Below are 21,791 nucleotides of genomic sequence, written 5' to 3'. Positions count from 1 at the left end.
ACCTGGCTTTGTCTTGGTTAATGCTGTTGTGGCCATCCCTCCCCGAGCCTAGTGGTTAAACCGTGACATCGTGAATGCTACCATTTATTGTAATTACTCACCGATTTCTCGCGATAGCCCTGAAGGGGAGGGGCTCTCCTTATTCCTAGCTTACAAATGAGGCTTGGAGAGGTTAAGGACTTCACCAAGCTCAGGTGGTGGTGGAGAGGGTGGTGGGACTGGGGTTCTGGAAAGCTCTTTCCCTCTCTGTCTCTCTCTCCCTTCTCTGCCCCGCCCCCAGTCTCTTGGCAGAAAAAAACACACTTTTCAAGGAAGAAGCTAAGTTCAAAGGTTTGCCGCCTGTGGCGGTCACGTTTCTCTTTCTGCAGACTGCAGACACGTAATGAGAAACAGGACAGAATGCTTCCAAAATAGGAGCACTGGCAGACAGAACTTCCTATAGCTCCAGCTGGATTGTATTCAAGAGGAAGGTTCTCCACTCACTCAGGTTCCCAAACCAGTCTTTTAGCTACAGTCTTTCCCAGCCAAGTCAAGAATCCGGTGAATTCCCCTGAAGACTTTTTTGGAGTCAGGGAGAACACTGTTCGGGAAAATCAAACTCCAATTGCCTGGTGACACCTGGCCCAGCATTTATGATGACACTGGCCCCGTTGAAACCTGTTTCAGGAACGGACTTGGCAGTGTTCCAGAACTCTGTTACCTTATGTGAAGATTCGAATTTCTCTCCACTGTGGGCACCTCGGTCTCCACCTAAGCTTTCTTCCTTTGTCTCCTTTCAGAAGCTGAGGTGTCCTGCTCCTGCCTTGCACTCACTTCTCCATCCATCCGATCCCTTCCCGTCCTCTCCTCTGGGGCTGTCTTGCCTCAATCATTCCTATAACCTTTCCTCATCGATTTAATAAAGATTTATCGAATGAAAGGGCTGAAGGTGGGAAGGGGGAAATTTGAATATGTTTTACCCCCGCCTGAGAGAAAACAAATCGAGAGACCACGGGTAGTGTGGAGGAATTCCCTTTTGTGCTGGGATGCTCAGGTAGATGTGCCTCACTGCCCACTAACTGCCAGGGTGCTGAAGGGAGTGCTCATATCTCATGCCTCAAGTGGTTCACTGCCGTAGTGGACAGGCCGCAACCCACCTGGCTCTTCTGCAAATTCCAGGAATCTCCCTCCCAATCTGTTGGCCCATTGCTGTGGGTGGGGCTAAGCAATCAACCAATCACACTCCCTGGACATACTGATTGGTTCAGTGGTGGGGCAAGTGATCCAATCAGAGCCAAGGAGACCCAAGAAGACTTGGCTGGACACCAGGATCTGGAGTGACCTGGTGGGACTTCAGAATGCAGCCAGCATGAGGGAGTGGAGCCCAGACATGGAGAGAGGGAAGCTGTTTATTTATTTTTCAAATTGTGGTAAATAACCTGCAACATAAAATTTATCATCTTAGCCATTTTAAAGTAAATAGTTCAGTGGTGTTAAGTATTTTCACATTTCTGTGAGATGGATCTCCAGAACTTTTTTGTCTTGCAAAACGTAAACTCTATTAACCATTAGACAACAACTCCCCATTCCCTCCGCCACCCAGCCGTGGTGACCAACATTCTGTCTCTATGAATTGGACTACTCTAAGTACCAAGTACCTCAAATAAGTGAAATCACATGGTACTTGTCTTTTTGTGACTGGCGTATTTCACTTAGCATAATGTCCTCAAGGTTCATCCATGTCAGAATTTCCTTCATTTTTAAGGCTAAACAATATTCCATCATACAGTTTAGAGTGTATTTTGTTTATCCATTAAGCGTCACGGACATTTGGATGGTTTCTACCTCTTGGCTATTGTAACTATGCTGCTGTGAACATGGTGGGGAAAATAAGGAAGCTGGTTTTGAGCCTTGGCTCGGGTGCTACCCTGAAGTGCGCCATCCCTGAGGCCGGCTAGAGCTGGTTTCTGTCGCTTGCAGCACACAGAGCCCGAACGATAGGGCCCCTATGGGGAAGGAGCCAAAGATGTGTAAATGCAGCAGACTCCAAGCTCTTCGGGTTTAAAAATTAAAAAATAAAGTGTTTTTTTTTTCTCTGAAGCGTGTTGGTTGAGGGTAGCTTTAGTTGGATGGTTAAAGTGGGTTTTCTCTAGTTTGCCGGCTTGCTCTATCACAGGGACGGTCAAGGTTTTCTCAGAAATTGCTGATGGTAACTACAATGAAACAGGCAGGGAGAAAAGCAAACATAAGAAAAAGACTCACATTTAAAAGCCAGCTCTGGGCTGTACAGGAAGCATGGGGTCAATGTCAGTTATCAACAAGTCTGTTCTTATTATTTTTTTAGTTTAGATTTAAATTTATTTATTTTTGGCGGTGTTGGGTTTTCGTTGCTATGTGCAGGCTTTCTTTAGTTGCGGCGAGCAGGGGCTACTCCTCGTTGTGGTGCATGGGCTTCTCCTTGCGGTGGCTTCTCTTGTTTCGGAGTGTGGGCTCTAGGCACATGGGCTGCAGTAGCTGGGGCACATGGGCTCAGTAGTTGTGGCTCGTGGGCTCTAGAGCGCAGGCTCAGTAGTTGTGGTGCACGGGCTGTTACTCTGCAACATGTGGGATCTTCCCGGACCAGGGCTCGAACCTGTGTCCCCTGCATTGGAAGGTGGGTTCTTATCCACTGTGTCACCGGGGAAGTCCCCAAGTCTGTTTTTAGAAACTTTAGTTTAAAAATACACACTAATGCCTTTTCTCTTTCTTTGTGTCTGTTCTCTGACCATATGGTATGTTGCCATGGTTGGTTTTTTTGTTTTGTTTTTGAGATAGCATATGTGATACTCCTGATTTCTTTTCCATACTACCTTTAAAATAGCAAGTTGTCAACCACCTGGATTAACCACGACCACACCACGACTGAATTTATATTAGCTTTAATAAACACGGGTCAATGATTTACTCAAGAAATCACTGTCCATTTTTTTTCAAATTATCTATTTGTTCTTTGTGTTATTTCCCCAATATCTGCTTCTAACCCTGTAAAGAGTGTAAGTTGAACGGGAAACACTAAAAAAAATTCGAAGTAGTTTGCACATCGAGTGCCTACAGTACACATGAATTCTGCCAGGAAGCCCTGGAGCCTGCAGAGAAGGTGGAAACTTAGACCTTGCCCTTGGAGAGCTTGTTATGTGCTCTGCCATTTGTAAGTAATTGTGGACAATACAACGGCTATGAGCCACTGTGTAGAGAAGCCACAGATGTGCCACAGACTGTGCTGGGCACTTAATGCACGTCATCTCATCTGATCTCCAGAATAATCTTGCAGGAGGCATTTTACCCCTCATTGTGTGGATTAAGAAACTGAAGCTCAGAGAGGTTAAATGACTTGCCCAACATCTCACGGCCAGGAAGTGGTGACACAATTTGACTCCAATACCTGTGCTTTTAGGACTTCTAGGTTACTCGAAGTCATGATTTATTACCTGCTTTCCATACTCACAAACGGATCTTAGATGATTGGTTAGTGAATGATAGGATATTTTCCGAGTTAAAAAAAGGAAATGAACATTAGATGGTGTGAAAAACCACAAGACATCACATGGGCTACTTAGAAATGGGATTTTCTAGGAACACTGACAACTGTCTTATGGAAGTGTTATTCATCTGGTACATGCCACGCCCTGGAAGCAGCTCAGAGGACCCCAGCCTCAATTTGGGAAGACCTGTGGTATGTTTACTGCTGTACCAGAGGAGTGCTGGGGTCAGCTGGTACCCGCCCACGAGAACCGATTGTTAAATGTCCAGGAATTTTGCCAACTGGTTGATAAACATAGCCATTAATAAGAATTAACTTACATAAATTTACAATTAAATTATATCAGAAACAAAGGTGATACAAACTTAAAAGTCACCCCTTCCTAATTATTTTACTCTATTTTATTATTACCTATGCTCTTGAGGTTATTTCACTCTACTATATGTTTCTGTTGGAAATGCTACACAGTGATGTGTTACCACACCTCTCTTTCCATCTCTGTATTCAGGGATGTGTCATTGGGAGCTTGAAATTGACCGTGGAGGGAGTATTACACCATAGAAATCAGGAAATGCTATAAATCAGGGCTTGGTTTTTAAAAATTTTATAAATAGGTTTAATAATGGTGGTTCATGTAGAGTTTGATTTTGTTTCTTTGTTTGTTTTGTTGATTGCCTAGACTTAAGATGGTAATGGAGAAAATGTTAACAATGCAGATTATACAAAAGCATGTTGTGTCTTAGCCATTATGTTATGAATAGAAAAAAAAATTGAGGAAACGTTCTTCGAGTATTTGAAAATTATTATCTGATGCAGCAACAAAGTCACTCATGTCACTGATGAACATGTGAAGTTCTAACGTCTTTCTTTTTTCACTTGTATTATTCATAAATCCAAAATATCCAAAAATACCCACGAGTGCTCAGGTTGGGAACTCTCTCATTCGTCAACTGCAATGAGAAATTGGCTATGGATACAAGAGTTCGGCTAAAGTCAATGAAAGCATTCTGTGAGACTCAGCTGGCTATATAGAATTTACAAGAAAGAGTACTGCATTTCTTGTTACATGGAAAGACTGTGCTACACATTCTTTATATCAGTAAACCTTATGCTATGCATCCATGTACTTTACTTTTCCCAGAGAGCTGGTCATTAAATATTTACCAGCCAATCGCTGGCTGTGCTGGCACCCAGCAGAGTGCCTACTACTCATGGTAGGTGTTCGCTGACTGAGCTGAACAGTTGGCAAATATAGTGTAAATAAAAAGCACTTTGATTCTGGGGCTGGGATGGGGAAAATACATGATAAGCCTGGCACATCTTGTAACAGCAGAGAGTAAGGAAGTGCCCAAAATGAAAAGGTGGGGAGATGCTCAAGGACACAGCAACCAACCTGAAAGAGCCCCCAGTGGCCAAGGCTGGAAGAATTTGAGCAAAGTAATAGTTAATGAGTATTGGATTATAACTCAAAGTGTAAAATCAGTATACATGGGTCCATACTGACATAGATACATTAGTGAGTAAATACATAAAGGAGGGAGAAGAGACTGGCTTCCTTACAGAAGAATTTAACATACATAGATGTGGAGCTTAATTCCCACAGTATGGAAGGGCCTGGGGGGTAGGGGTGATGGTGGCGAGCAGGCACACTGACCGCAGCATGGAGGAGCCATGGACCTGGAAAGACAGAATGGAGACTAGAAAACATGGCCAGTAGAACTCAGAAGCCAGGAGAGGGGGCTACATGGTGCCAGGACAAATGGCCTTTATCTCAACAAGTCCCGGGATGTCACCGTAACTCAGAGACGGATAATAATTCTATGTCCCCAAGAAAAGGGTAAATCATGTACGGGGTTTCAGTGTGAGAAATCAGGGTTATACATTTAGAACACAGAACCGCCAAGTTATACATTATTTTTAGGTTTTGGAACTTAAAAGAATTAAGTCCCTTTGAGCTGTTCAGAAAAGCCATTCGTTTGGGGTTTTCCCAGCTGTGTTAAAGGAGATCTGGCCCATCTAATTTTCCCATTTTCTTGTAAATCTTCAATCTTATGGTTTTTCCTTTCCTTTCAAGTTCTAATCAGCTTCCTGGTCAGTCCATAAAATGGGAAATAGAATCTAATGAGAAAACAGCCGGATTTTTGCAAATAGCTTTTGCTACCCGTAGACTTGGCCTGCTTCAATTCGGTCTTGCCAGATAGAGAGACAGAATGAATGAATGAATGATCATCAACTAAGTTCACAGAAGGAGCAACGTAGTTCTGATTTGGTAACAAAGGGTGTGGTCTGCCAGAGGAAGCAGGACGCGGCCAGGTTCCTGGCCGGGTCCGGGTTCTGTCTCAGCAGGATGCTAAGGGTTCAGCCCGCGCTCCTGTCTCCACCTCCCCCGATGTCATCTGCATCGCCTGTAGACATCTGGTGACAACACAGCCTCAGGGGTCCTTTTGTGTGAGTTTTTGCTGCGGAGGCCGAGCCTGAGGCTGCCTGCTGCCCCGTGCCCTCCACTTCACTGGTCTCGGGAAATCGCCTTTAATATAAAACACCCAGCCTCAGGAGTTCTCATCACATCAGTAAGTCCCCACAGGACCTGTAAGAGCACAGGGTAGAGGAAATCCTATAAGGTCAGGTAGGAGATGACAAAGCTTGACAAGAAACAGGTTTTGTTCTGAAGGGCACCATGCTCTCTGGTCATTCACTCCGTTGCCGGCTCCTCAAACCCCGGTACAGTAAAGCCACATCCTCCTCAACAACGGGCCCTATTCAGAGGTCCCAGGAATGTGGAAACACCACCCTTCTTGGGGATGGACAACTAAGGCCCCGACTCTGAGCTTCTCATCACACCTGTTCACCACAGGAGAGAAATGAGCAACTCTGCTTCCTTGGAGACTGGCCTGGGACTTTTCCAATGGAAAAGTGGATTATTCGTCATTTTCCTCCCCCCACATCCCTAGTAGCAAATCCCGTTCGGAAGGCTCCACTTAGGCAATAGGAATGCTTCCTAATGTCATGGACATCTTCTTTGTTTTTGCCTCCCCCGCATCCATTTCTTCCATCTTTTGGATGGGCACCTTAATTTTTTTGCAGGGAAGACACCCTTTCCCTGACAATCCTGAGTCCATAGAATTCTGACCCTTCCACCCCAGGGGTGAGACCATAACCCAGGCCTGGCCAATCAGAGCATTCCTGGCCCATGGCCTCAGTGATTGGTTCAGGGGAAGCCACGTGATCCAAGCCACTGCCAATGAAGATGCTGGCTCTTTCCCTGGAACTGCTGCTTTGTAGGATGCTGGGGCTGCTGGTGGCTACTTTCCTACAGGTGAGGCAAGAGTCTGTCTGAGATTGGGAAGCTAACAGGGAAGAAAGAGTCAGATTCCTGACCATGATTTGGGCGCCTGGATCCAGCTGGGCCTAAGCTGCAGCTTTTGGCCTTTTCAGTTCCATGAGCTTTTTTTTTTTTTTTTTTTTGCCTAGGCTAGTTTTAGTTGGTTTTCTGACACTTGCAAACAATCAAATTTCCTGGACAGTATGCTTACTGAGACTTTAGCATAAGCATCACTATGTACTCAGAGTGAAAGTTGTTTTAAAGGTTATGACACGCTCAAATAAAACCCACCAGACTGTCATCATGCACCAAATTTACCTTTCAACTTATAAAAGTAAAGCAGCATCTCCAGAGAAGAATGATTTAAGACCAAGGAACCAATCATAAGACAAGTAGTAAAACGCTGCTTAGAGAAACTTTGATAGATAAATAGTTCTCTAGCTACAGCAGGCTTCAGACTACAAATCCCAAATTTCTGCTTCAAAAGTGACTCAGGGAAGACATTCCATAGTTTTATTTATTTAGCTTTTTGGCCTCGCCGTGCACTTGTGGGATCTTAGTTACCTGACCAGAAATTGAACCCAGGCCCTCAGCAGTGAGAGCACTGAGTCCTAACCACTGGACCACCAGGGAATTCCCAACAGTCCACAGTTTTAAAAGAAAACTTTCCAGTTGAAGAAACAGGCAAAATTTGTAATATGCATCCGTTGTATATATAATATGTTAATGTCTAGTATATTTATCAGATCCATGTCAATGTAATTATATTATTACTATATTTGCAAATGCATATATATGTGTATGTATATTTAGAACCACATATTTCCAGCTCTTTTTTAAAGAGGTATTGAAAAGACTGTTAAAAGTTTAGTTTTCCAGCTTGTCTGTTTCTTCTTATTCCTCAGTAAACTTAAGCAATTAACCAGCACATTTCCTGGCACACAGTAAGGCTCAATCTGAGTGAGTTCTTTCTCCCCAGCTCCCCCCTCTATTTTAAGTCCTTCTTTTAGAAACCAAGTCAAATGAAAGAGGCAGTACTGCATAATGTTACAAGCAGAGGCTGGTAAACGTTTTCTGTAGAGCCAGACAGTAAGCATTTCCAGCCCTGTGGGCCATATGATCTGCCCAGCTTACTCTGCCGTTGTAGCCGACAACACAGGCAATACTGAAATGAATGGGATGGCTGTGTTCCCAGGAAACTTTACAAAAGCAGGCGATGGCCCGCACTTGACCCTGGGCCATAACGTGCCGACCTCGGGTTAAGACCTTGGGATCCGGCGTCACACAGACTCTGGTCCGGCTCCCGGCTCTGCTCCTTCTCTGGGACCCTGACGAGTGTGTCATTTCTGTGCCTTGTCTGTAAGACATAGGGATACTAACAGCCATTTCTTAGTCTGTGAGAAGTGGGTGAGATAGTGCACGTGAAATGCTGGGAACACTTCCTGATCCATAATAAATGAGCATAAAACATTAGCCATCAGGTATGATCACCATCGTCAAAAAAGAAGAAGAAAGGGGGCAACTGAATTTGTCCAGGAACGGCAGCAATATCCCTGGTAAAGAGTTAGTGGATGGACTTCCCTGGGGGCGCAGTGGTTAAGAATCCGCCTGCCAATGCAGGGGACAGGGATTCGAGCCCTGGTCCAGGAAGATCCCACATGCCGCGGAGCAACTAAGCCCATGGGCCACAACTACTGAGCCTGTGCTCTAGAGCCCGCGAGCCACAACAACTGAGCCCGCATGCCACAACTACTGAAGCGCATGCACCTAGAGCCCATGCTCCGCAACAAGAGAGGCCACCGCAAAGAGAAACCCGCGCACTGCAATGAAGGGTAGCCCCCGCTCGCCGCAACTAGAGAAAGACCGCGCGCATCAATGAAGACCCAACACAGCCAAAAATAAATAAATAAAATAAATAAAATAATTAAAGAAAAAAAGTTAGTGGAGCCAGGGACTTCCCTGGCCGTCCAGTGGTTAAGATTCCACGCTTCCAATGCAGGGGGTGCAGGTTTGATCCCCGGTTGAGGAACTAAGATCCTGCATTGGTGCAGCCAAAAAAAAAGTTAGTGGAGCCAAACAAGCAAGGAAGCCAGATAACTGAAAATGCATTTTCTTCTATTATCAGTGGCTTTCGTTTTTACCCACATAATGAATCATCCCCTGTCAGAGTGTGAAATTGCAGGTTGGACTGGGAATTGCAAGACCTTCATTAACCGCTGGGCAGTGAAGGATCTGCCTGGGCTCTCACGGCCCCACGATGCTTCGTGCTATTAGGAAAAGCCTCCAAGGGACTCAGGAGAGCTGGCTTTTAATCCTGTCTCTGGATCTATATGACTGATGCCTAACCTTGGGGAAGTCACTGAAACTCTCTGAGCCTCAGTTTATGCCATGATAGGGGTGGTCCCAGGGACCTCTATAAAAACAACTGAAGGGGGAAAGGGGACCTGGGATTAATGAGTAGCTCCTTGGCAGAAATTGGAAATTGAAGCTCAGAAAGGTAAAGTCAGTTGCAGCTGGCATTTCAACTTGGGTCCATCTAACTCCAAAGGCCTTGCTTTCTCGATTGTGTTCTGCAGAGCTTCCCCATTAAAGCAGCAAGGAATATTGGCCGACAGAGGGCGCTCTTCTCGCAAGACAGGACGTCATGACATTGCAGGGACAGAGGACAGTATCCAGGAGCCACGTGGGAGAGTCTGGCTGGACTGGGAACAGGGCAGAGCAGGCAACAGGGAAGGCCAGACACAGGCAGTCATGGGGATGGGGGCTGCCGACAAGGAGCTGTCAACCCCCTCATGGAACAACTCGGCACGTCATTTGTGGCGCCTGGCTTCCTTTTTCATTCTGGCCATTTCCATCCGTTTTGCCGTATTTCAGAACAGAGAAAGACATGATGGATACATACGGGTGACGTGGGTTTCCTTACTCAGCTGCCTTGTAAGAACGGCGCCACTGTGACTAGCACAGATTGTTTCCACACCTCCTTTCCCAGAGCTCAGAAAGCACGAGTAAAGGCAACAACCAACAAAACCCACAACACGGCAGCACACCTGACTCTGGGACTTCAATTTCCCACGCCTGGTGCCAAGACTCTATGGGATTAATCAACGGTTGCTTCAGGGCATTGCAGATGGCCCTGCGGGTTATGTCCTGCACAGCTTCAGTGGGCGCCATCCACGTGGACTACGTTGTGAATGGTGACCCTGGAGTTGTGCAATATGGCAGCCCTAGGTAATACTTTGATGAGAGAGCTATAATTTACAAAGTATGGTCCTGGGGGCTTCCCTGGTGGCGCAGTGGTTGAGAGTCCACCTGCCGATGCAGGGGACACGGGTTTGTGACCCGGTCCGGGAAGATCCCACATGCCGCAGAGCGGCTGGGCGTGTGAGCCTTGGCCTCTGAGCCTGCACGTACGGAGCCTGTGTTCTGCAACGGGAGAGGCCACAACAGTGAGAGGCACGCGACCGCAAAAAAAAAAAAAAAAAAAAAAGGATGGTCCTGGGCACAACCTGCCTGCCAATGCACTTTGTCAAACGAGAGTTTTTCTTTATATTTTTCCATCTTGTATGTTATTCTATGGGTAATTTATCTGCAAATATATTTATCTGCTAGTGGGGGCAGGTCTTGCGAGGTTTCCCTGTCCAAAAGGACACTTACAAAGGAGGCATCTTGGCTGCTCCATGCTGGTTTGCTTGACTCTAAAGCTGAGGGTTATCATGTGCTTATTAGGTGCCAGACGCTGGACTAAGCAATTTACGCACTTTGCCCACTTAATACCACAGTCACTCAAGGTGGTAGGAACTATTGTTACAGGAGTGGGGACCGAGGCTCTGAGAGGTAGATGATTTGTGCACGTCCAGTATAAAAGCCGGTCAAGAGCAGGGCTGGGACGGCGCTGGAGTCAGCCTGACCTCAGGGCACGTGCTCTAACCACTGTGACATCTGCACACACATCTGGATTCCTAAGCGCCCCGCACCTCACCCCCCTCCCCCAGTAAAATGCTGTCACACCCTCCTCTATTGGTTAGGGTCACCACAACACCTGAACTAAATGCTTTCATTTGGGAACTCTTTGTCGGGAGAAGAACAGTTCTCATCATACTTAATCTGTATGATATCAGGGCAGTCCTCCGTGGAAACTCCATCCAAGGAGGAAACACAGCGCCCTCACCAGGGACCCCAAAATCAATTGGAAACAAGAATAGGCCGGAAGCAAGAGGGCCACGAATTTTTTAGAAAAACTGGGCTTCAAAATATTTGATGAGAGATGCTCTTCAATACCTCTCCCTTTTTCCCCTCTTCCTTTCTCTTCTTTTAAACAGCCAGCAGGTTGGAGTCATCAGGAAGTGGAATTTGTAGGAAGGTGTCAGTCAGTCCACAGGCCGCCCTCACACGGACGCTGCAAAGGACCCCTCCATGAATATGAGCATCATGGATGGAAGCTTCTCAAGCTGGGGACGCCCCGACAGAGAGCGCTTTTGAGAAGATGGGGTTGGGGAGAGTCCTGCAAAGTGCCCTGGGCACAGGCCAGGGGAACACTTGTGCAGCTGCCTGCAGTCAACCGAGGAATGAAGCAAGGTGCAAGTGCGTGTAGGAATAAGAATTGAAAAACTCCGTGTATATTCGAGTGACCGTGAGAGTATGCTTTCCTCGGTGTGAAAACCAGTCAAGGCTACTGCTCCAGCTAGCATCAGACTAAATGGTTTTCTCCCCGCCTTTTTCCACAAGTGGGGATAGTGTTTAATTTGCACTGACTAGCTGTGTGGCCCTGGGGAAATTACTTAACCTCTCTGAGTTTCGGATTCCTTGTCTGTAAAATGGGGATCACGGGAGAACCCATCTCATAGGTTGCTGTGAGCGTGAAATAAGGGAGAGCAGGTGAATTGCTTAGCACAGTGCTGTTCACGTCAGTGATTCCTCCTGCTGCTCTCCTGGTTTCTCTTCTTACAAAACATCTTCTTCCGTCTTATCTACTCAAGGTTAGAGGTCGTCATCACTGTTTCCCACAATTATATAAGAAGCACCTTGTAAAATAAAGTCCCCATTCCATAGTTGTACACCCGTGTGCATAACAAACTTACTCAAAATGGCCAAAAGGTGGAAGCAACCCAAGTGGCCATGGATGGATGAGCAGATAAACAAAACGTGGTGAATCCATACAATGAAATATTCAACTGGAATGAACCATGAGGATATCATACTAAGTGAAATAAGATGATCGCAAAAGGACAAACAATGTAAGATTCCATTTATATGAGGAACCTAGAATAGTCCAATTCACAGACACAGCATGGTGGGAGGGGAGGAAGGAAGCAGGGGGTTTGATTTGATGGGCTTAGAGTTTCAGTTTGGGAAGATGAACAAAGTTCTGATGATGGATGGGGATGATGGCTGCACAGCAGTGTGAATAGATTTAATGCCACTGTGAACTGTACACTTAAACATGGTTAAGATGGTAAATTTTATGTGTATTTTACCATAATTTTGAAAATTAAAAGTTAAAAACAAACCCCAAAATGAAATACCTCCAAGGTTTCTCCGAGGTTTGGGGTGATAGAAATGGATGAAAGTGTTCTGAAAGCAGGTTGTGGTGATGGCTGCACAACTCCATCAATATATTCAAATTGATTGAATTGGACACTTAAAATGGGTGAAGTTACTGTTATGTAAATTGTACTTCAGTGAAGCTGTTAAGAGCAAGCAAGCAAACAAACACTTGCTGTGATCCAGAGGAAACTTTGGAGGATGAAGGAGCTGTTCACTGTCTTGATTGTGGCTATGGTTTCACAGGTGTACCCATATGTCAAAGCCCATCCACTTACAGACTTTAAACATGTGCCGTTTATGGCATGTCAATTATATCTCAAGAAAGCTGTGTTTTAAAAAGGCAGAACAGTATTCCATATATAAACAAACTCCTTATAATATATTAAACTCCTTAGAATATATTAAACAATATAATTTATTAAACAATGCCTCCTTTGGATGGAAATTTAGGTTTCAAATTTTATGCCCCTATCAATAATATTTCAATAAATATCTTTGTAGGAAAAAAAAAGAAAAAAATGCAGATATTATTTGCTGCTCCCCTATTCTTCTCCCCACAGGCAAGCCACAGAGTCAGAATTTCCCAGGGAGGGGGCCTGGGAACCTGTAATTTTACTGAACATTCCTGAAAATTTCTTGGAATCAGACATGTTGGGGCACATTGAATCAAACTTCATGAACTTGGATTTTCAGGCTTGGGAGTGTGAAATCCCCTTTTCTTTGATCCCTAAAAAATTCTGTAAGTGTTCCATACAGATGATTCTAAATTTCGGTTTCCCTCCTATTGGCGGTGCATCAGAATCATCAGGGAGCTTGTGAGAATGCATATTCCCAGGCCCTACTCCCAGGGAGGATGTGTATGGTTGCCAGATTTCGCATAAAGAAAGAAATGAATAAATCAATATATAATAAACTATAGGGTGTCCGTTAAATCTGAATTTCAGATAAACACCAAATAATTATTTTAGCATAAGTGGTTCCTTGCAATAGTTGGGCCACACCTGTACATAACAATGATTTGTTGCTTCTCTGAAATTCAGATTTAACTGCGTGTCCTGTATTTCATCTGGGAATCCTAAGTATGAGTCCTCAGGCCTGGGGTGAAGCCCAGATCTGCACTGTGGGTCTGCTCCCCACGTGCTTCTGACGAGGGGGATCCTTAGAACCCATGTTGAGAACCCCTGATCAGGTCAACACCTTCTGGGTCAGGAGCCCCTCCTCAGGGCGGCCAGTGGATCCCAGTGCATCCCACAAGTGAGCACACTTTAATGTTGGTCCAAGGAGGAAAAGGGGGCTGAGAAGCAGCAGGAGAAAACTGTCCCAGGTTTTCAAAGCCAAACGTGGTGGATGCGGTGTCACGAGCCCTGCAGCCTGAGGGACGGTGCTCATCTTCTCTGAGTGGGTATTTAGGGCTGCCTAGGTAACCCACACCCAGGATTCTGCCTAGATTCTCTAAACTTTATTTATTTATACCCAGCCTCGTTCCCGAAAGGACTTTAAGCCTCAGAGGTCTCAGTCCATGCAGCGTTCTTGGTGCTGGGGAGTGAGGTTAACACGCCGTCTCTCTGGGACACACACGACAGGTATTAATTGTGTGCTCACCACGAATGGGCATTATTCTGGGAGTTTTACAATGATAACCATCTCATTTAGCCCTCGAGATAAGCCTGCAAGGTCATTGCTGTCGTTGGCCCCATTTTGTAGATGTGGAAACCGAGGTTCCGAGGGGTCCAATGGCTTGTGCAAGAGCGCACCGAGTAGGCCAGTGGCAGAGCTGGGGTTCTGACCCAGGACTGTGTTGCTAACCAGCCCCCATCCTGCCTCCCTACTGAACCAGATACTTCTGGTGACTGAGCTTTGCTGGGCGAATTTTGGCTTACGTTCCGCTTAACCTGGGGCCATACCTTAGGTCCTGATCCCGGGAACATTTCTGATCCGGTGTGATAACAGCTGGCAGGCCTTGAGCGTCTACTCCGGCCAGACACTTTGACTTTTTATACATAGATACTCTCTCAACGCCCTGCAGCGCTGAGAAGACCCAGACCCAGGCACGCAGAGAAGCCTGGCCGAGGTCTCAAAGCTAGGAAGTTGCAGAGCACTGATCTGTCTAAAAAGGAAGCATCCATCTCTGCATCTTCAAAAGCACACACCTGCTTTCCACCTCCCCTCGCCAAGCTTCACTTTTCAGGAAAATGCTCTCCCTCGGGGCTGGTCCCTAGACAACTCTTGCATGTAATTCCACGAAATGCCCAGAAGAGGGCGCGAGGACTCGCTCTCCCCGGGCACCCACGCGATGGGGCTGAACTTCGCAGAATCTCGAAAGCAAGAGTGACGCGCTCCAGACGAACTCCACCTGTGGCCGTACCCGAGCCCTAGGCTGCACGGAAGGTGACACAACACGGCACCTCTGCACCCCGCCCTCCCCCCCCGCCCCCGCAGGGCCTGGACTCACCGAGGCTGGGTTTTCGATGACCAGTTCGTAGGTCAGCCCTCTGGACCCAAACCTCAGGATGTCTCCGGGTCGGAGCTTCACAGCCACGTTCTGAATGTGGCACTCATTGACGAACGTGCCGTTGCAGGAATTGAAGTCGTGGAGAACAAAGCTGCTTTCGGCCTCATTATATTCAATGAGTGCGTGATGGTTGTCGACGTCTGCAGACTGAAATGCAGAAGGGGGACAGTCAGAGCCAGGAATAACAGGAATAACAAGGAATAACTAGTGCCACTGACACTGGGGGCCCCAATGTGCTAATCACTTCATCTGGCTGGACGGTCACTGCAATCCTCATTTTAAGAGGAGGATGCTGAGGGTCAGAGAGGTTAAGTGACTTGCCTAAGGCCACACAGCTAGTGAGTGGAGGGTCACCAGAGCCTGACAGCAGACCCAGAATAGATGCCCAGTTTTGGGGTAGGGCGTCAGGCAACACAGAGGCAAGAGGGAACTCGGGGGGAATTGGCCAGGAATTGGCCACGTGATAGTTCTCTGATCCCATGCAAGTATCCTTTTGGTTGTCCCGAGTGGCAAGACAGCAGAAATGGCCCAACACAAACCAGAAAGGTCACTTGGCAAGTGACAACTGTCCATTTACTGCAAGTGTTAAAGTGAAGGGGAGGTTTTGTAATAATTGTTGTTTTCATTTGTTTGTTCTATTCATTTTTAAAATAACATGTTTTTTCTAATAATGCAGAAAATGAGAACTAGAGAAAAACACAAAGAAGACATTAAAATCACTTAGACTCCCGTCCCCCAGAGGCAGGCACTGAGAACACGGTGGTTCACATCCTTCCAGTCTTTTCTCTATGCTTACAATCTTTTTAAAAAGTTTAAACACAATTGAGCTCACACCACAAAACATAGTTTTATAACTACCTTTTAAAAGCCTTGGTGTATAATGAAGGTTTATCCCATGTGATTAATTATTACTGTTGCTTCTTAAAAGCTACTCAGAATTACCAAAGATGATCTATTTTTCAATAGGGGCCCTGGTGTGACCACATTTCCCACAAAAGAGAGAGACCCCAGACAGTGAATTGTCAGTGGCGTCAGAAACCTCCTGTGTAACCACTTTAATAAGAAGAATGAGCAAACCTTGGCACCAAGGAGGAAATATCACATCCCCCCTGGCCCTGGCGCCCTGGACTATGGGCTGCAGGGCACGTGCGGAGTCTTCTGTCTTCTCAGGACACTGCCTATGAGCCATCCACTCCAGCCTGAGACTTTGCAATTATTTTCTAAGTCACTCTTCTCAGAGTGCCTCATCCAACATTCACAGAGAGTACTTGGAATTAGAAATCTATATTAACGTCCCACAATATAATTATAACCAATAGCTTTTATTAATAATAGCTTATAGTATATGAATAGATAATAATATAACTGCATATATTAGTAGAATATATTAATGACACATTATGTGTAATTACACAAATGCCAGGAAATTTGCTAAGTGCTTTACTGCATTATCCCGTTTCATCTTCACAATAATTCAAAGGGATACTTCCTCATTTCAAAAAATTTAATTTTTTATTGAAGTCTAGTTGATTTACAATGTTGTGTTAGTTTCAGGTGTACAGCAAAGTGATTCAGTTATACATATATATAATATCTATTCTTTTTCAGATTCTTTTCTATCACAGGTTACTGCAAGATATTGAATATAGTTCCCTGTGCTGTACAGTAGGTCCGATAGTTACTCATTTCTTAGATGAGGAAACTGAGGCATAGAACGATTAAGTGTGCCCACAGTCAGCCACTTTGACTCGCTTGGCTTGTTCCCAGGTTTGCCTGATTCAAATGACTGTGCCTTTACCCACTTTTCAAATTCCTACCAAACACTTTGGCACTTAAAATACTGAAACACAAGAAGAAAGCAGGAGTAGCTCTATTAATTTCAGGCAGAGCCAACTTCAGAGGAAGGAAAGTTATCAGGGATAAAGAGAGGCGATACATAGTGATAAAGGGGTTGATTCTCCAAGCAGACATAACAGTCCTTCATTGTATGTACCCAACAATAGAGCATCAAAGTATGGAAGGCAAAAACTGATAGAACTGCAAGGAGAAGCAGATGAATCCATCATGGTAGCTGGAGACCTCAACAGCCCTCTGTCAGTGACGGGCAGACCCACCAGGCAGAAAATTAATAAGAATGAAGTTGAACTGAACAGCACTACCATCATCTGGATCTAACTGGCAACCACACAGCTTCATCCCACAGCAACAAAACACACATCCTTCTCAAGCTCCCATGGAACATTCACCAAGCAGACCACATTCCAGGCCACGAAATATACCTCAACAAATGTAAAAGAATAGAAATTATGCAAAGTACGTTTTCAGAACACAATGGAATTAGGCTAGAAACCAATACCAGAAAGACAGCTGGAAAATACCCAAATATTTGGAGATTAAACAACACACCTCTAAATAACAGATGGGTCAAGGAGGGAGTCTCATGGGAAATAAAAATTTATCTTGAGCTAAATGAAAATGAAAATACAACCTATGAAAATTTGCAAGATGCAGTGAAAGCAGTGCTTGGAGGGAAGTTTATGGCATTGAAGGCATACATTTGAAAAGATCTAAGCTTCCACCTTATGAAACTAGAGAAAGAAGAGCAATATAAGCCTACCACAAGCAGAAGAAAAGAAGCAATGAATGAAATAAAAAGCAGGAAAACAAGAGAGAAAAGTCAGCAAAATAAAGAGCTGTTTGGTCTTTTTTTTGTAAAGATCAATAAAATTGACAAACCTCTAGCAGGATAACCAAGAAAAAAAGAGAGAAGATACAAATTACTCAAATCAGAAATGAAAGCAATGGCATCACTACTGATCTCATGGACACTGAAGGGATAATAAAGGAATATTATGAATAATTCTATGCCAACAGATTTTATAACTTAATGAAGTGGACCATTTCCTTGAAAGACACAATCTACTGAAACTCACACAAGGAGAAATAAATACTCTGAAAAGACTCATATCTAGTAAAGAATTTGAATCAATAATGAATAACCTTCCAAAATGGAAAGCACCAGGCCTGGATGGGTTCACTGGTAAATTCTATCAAACATTAAGGAAAGAATGATACCAGTTCTCAATAATCTCTTCCAGAAAACAGAAGAAGAGAGAACACTTCCCAGCTCATTCTGTGAGGCCAAACTTATTCTAATAGCAAAACCAGATAAAGATATTACAAAACAGGAAAATTACAGACCAATACCTGTCATGAATATAGATGCAAAATCCTCAACAAAATATGAGCAAATTGAATCCAGTGATGTATAAAAAGAGTTCTACACCACAGACAAGTGGGATTTATTCCAGGTATGCAAGGCTGGTTCAATATTTGGAAATCAATTAATGTAATCCATCACATCAACAGCGTAGAGAAGAGAAATCGCATTATCATAACAGTAGATGCAAAAAGAGCATTTGACAAAATTAAACACCATCCATGATAAACTAACAAACCACCAAACCACCACAACAACTCTTGGCAAATTAGGGATGGAGGGGAACTTCCTCAACCTGATAAAGTACATCTATAAAACCCCTAAAGCTAACGTCATATTTAATGGTGAGAAACTAGAAACTTTCCAATTAAGATCAGGAATAAGGTGAAGATGTCCCCTTTCACCACGCATTTTCAACATTGTACTGTATCTCCTAGCTAATGCAACAAGGCAAGAAAAGAGAATAAAAGATAGATTGGGAAGGAAAAAGAAATCTTCTTTGGTGAGGTGTTTGTTCAGATCTTTTGCCCATTTTGCAGATGGCATGATTGTCTACGCAGAAAATCCCAAAGAACTGACAGAAAGCCCTCCTGGAACTAATGAGCAATTATAAGCAGGTTGCAGGATACATGATTAATATACAAAAGTCAATTGCTTTCCTATATACCAACAATGAACTAGTGGAATATGAAATTAAAAACACAACACCATTTACATTAGCACCAAAAAAAAAAAATGAAGTACTTAGGAATAAATCTAACAAAATACTTAGCTATATGAAGAGGTATATGAAGAAAACTACAAAATGTTGATGAAAGAAATCAAAGTAGTCTAAATAAATGAAGAGATATTTCATGTTTGTTTGAAATTCCTTAATGATGTATGATGTTTAACATCTTTTCATATGCTTATTTGACATCTGTAGATTTTCTTTGGTAAGGTGTCTGTTGAGCTCTTTTGCCCATTTTTAAGTTGGGTTGTTTGGTTTCTTATTGTTGACATTTAAGACTCATTTATATTGTTTATTTATTTATTTTATTGAAATGTAGTCGATTTACAATGTTGTATTAATTTCTGCTGTACAGCAAAGTGATTCAGTTATACATATATATACATTCTTTTTAAAATATTCTTTTCCATTATGGTTTATCACAGGATATTGAATATAGTTCCCTGTGCTCTACAGTAGGACCTTGTTGTTTCTCCATCCTGGATGTAACAGCTCACATCTGCTAACCTCAACCCCCCACTCCATCTCTCCCTCAACCCCCTCCCCCTTGGCAACCACAGTCTGTTCTCTATATCCATGAAGACTCATTGATTTTGGATACATGCTTACAGCATCTTTATTCATAAGTGCCAAAAACTGGAAGCAACCAAGATGTCCTTTAAAAGGTAAATGGATAGACAAATTGTGGTACATCCATACAATGAAATACTAGTGATAAAAATAAATGAGTTATCAAATAACAAAAAAGACATGGAGGAATCTTAAATGCATATTGCTTAGTGAAAGAACCTAGTCTGAAAAGGTTACATACCGTATGATTCCAACTGTATGAAATTCTGGAAAAAGTAAAACTATAAGGAGAGTAAAAGATCAGTGCTTGCCAGGGGCACAGGGGCTCTGGGGCTCAGGATGAAGACGAGGGGCACAGGGGATTTTATGGCAGTGAAAATATTTTTTTATGATACTGTAATGGTGGATACTTGTCACTATACATTTGTCAAAACGAAAGAACGTACAATGCAAAGAGTGAACCCTAATGTAAACTATGGACTTAGTTAATAATAGCATATCAATATTGGTTCATCAGTTGTAACAAATGTACCGCACTAATGCATGATGTTAATAATAGGGGAAACTGTGTGTATTGGAGGGGTGGATATATGGGAACTCTCTGTATTCTCTGCTAAAATTCCTGTAAACCTAAAACTGTTCAAAAAAATAAAGTATTAAAAAAATAAAAACACATTAGTTCTTTGGAAAATGTCACCCACATCATCTTCATCACCATTGCCATTGATCTTTGTGTCCTTTGAACCTTTGATAACCCATGAATGAGAGAAATTCTGTGTGTTACATTTTGTTTTTCTTTTCCCAGGCTTCACTGCTTTCAGTTCCTCAAAAACTGTCAAGCCATTATTAAGAAATCAAAGCAAGCAGGAAGTTTTAAATGACTCCACAAATTTGGGTGAGCATCTGCCACATGTCAGGCCAGGAGACAGCTTGGTAGTTCGGCCCTATAATATCACTCGCTCCCTTTACTTGGAAAATTGCTAAATGCTGCTCCTGGACAGACGCCCTGCTGCTAATACAGACTGACTGTATAAGCTCCATCCTACTCAGCTGTCCAACTATGAGATGAACTGTTATTTATTTATTATTATTTTTATTATTATCCTTATCATCATCTAACATATTTTGAGGGCATCCTGTGAACTGGGTCCTGCTGAAGCATTTTGTCTGCATTTTTATCATTTAATCTGCATGACAGCCCTAAACAGGGTCTCTATTATTATCTCCATCTTAGAGATGAAGAAGCTGAGACTCAAATGGTGAAGTGAGAGGACAGCATTACCTTGATACCAAACCCAGACAAAGACACTACAAGAAAACTACAGACCAATATCTCTTATGAACACTGATACCACAATCCTCAACAAAATAGGAGGAAACCGAATTCAACAGCACATTAAAAGGATCATACACTATGACCAAGTGGGATTTATTCTTGGAATGCAGACTTGATGGTTCAACATATGAAAATTAATCCACGTAATACATCACATTAACAGAAAGAAGGAAAAAAATGATCATCTCGATTGATGTACAAAAAGCATTTGACAAAATGCAACACTCTTTCATGATAAAAGCACTCAACAAACAGGGAATAGAGGGAAATTACCTCAACATAATAAAGGTCAAATATGAAAGGCCCACAGGTAGCATCATACTCAAAGGTGAAAGACTGAAAGCTTTTCCTCTAATTTCAAGAATAAGATAAGGATACCTGCTTTTGCCACTTCTATTCAACAAAGTACTGGAAGTCCTAGCCAGAGCAATTAGGCAAGACAAAGAAATAAAGGCATCCAAATTCGAAAGGAAGAAGTAAAATTATCTCTGTTCACAGGCAACATGATCTTACATGTACAAAATCCTAAAGAGTCCATGAAAAACCACAACCCTCTTAGAACTAATAAATAACATTCACTAGCAAAATCGTAGGACACAAAATCAACACACAAACATCAGTTGTGTTTCTATATGCTCACAATGAACAATCTGAAAAGGAAGTTAAGAAAATAATTTCATTTACAATAGCATCAAAATGAATAACATATTTTGGGATAAATTTAACCAAGGTGGTAAAAGATGTGTACACTGAAAACTACCAAGTGCTGCTGAAAGAAATTAAAGACACAAATAAATGGAAAGACACCCTGTATTCGTGGGTTGGAAGACTTAATATTGTTAAGATGTCATTACTACACAGCAGGATCTACAGATTCAAAATCCCAACAGCAGTTTTGGCAGAAATAGAAAAATCCATCCTAAAATTCATATGGAATCTCAGTGGGCCCCAAATAGCCAAAATAATCTTGAGAAAGAAAAGCAAAGCTGGAGGTCTCACACTTCCTGATTTCAAAACTTACTGCATACAAAGGTACAGTAATCAAAACAGTGTGATAC

At 43.3% G+C, this 21,791-nt stretch overlaps 2 protein-coding genes across 2 annotated transcripts in view; one reads left to right on the top strand and one right to left on the bottom strand.

The window, feature by feature from the left end:
• LOC309808830 (forkhead-associated domain-containing protein 1-like) overlaps positions 1 to 21,791 on the top strand; it is a gene marked incomplete at both ends in the record, with an annotated part of 1,104,685 nt that overhangs the window by 407,960 nt on the left and 674,934 nt on the right. The window lies entirely within an intron of this gene.
• LOC309808005 (forkhead-associated domain-containing protein 1-like) overlaps positions 1 to 21,791 on the bottom strand; it is a gene marked incomplete at both ends in the record, with an annotated part of 100,270 nt that overhangs the window by 65,688 nt on the left and 12,791 nt on the right. Inside the window, one exon of the mRNA XM_082628014.1 lies at positions 14,818 to 15,024. Within this exon, the coding sequence (XP_082484140.1) occupies positions 14,818 to 15,024 (207 nt within the window). The remainder of the gene's footprint in view (positions 1 to 14,817; positions 15,025 to 21,791) is intronic.

Source organism: Mesoplodon mirus (assembly GCF_964341445.2).
Source record: "Mesoplodon mirus genome assembly, chromosome: 7".
NCBI classification, from domain to species: Eukaryota; Metazoa; Chordata; class Mammalia; order Artiodactyla; family Ziphiidae; genus Mesoplodon; species Mesoplodon mirus.
The sequence above is the reverse complement of the archived record's forward strand: the minus strand, read 5'-3'. Positions and strand labels throughout refer to the sequence as shown.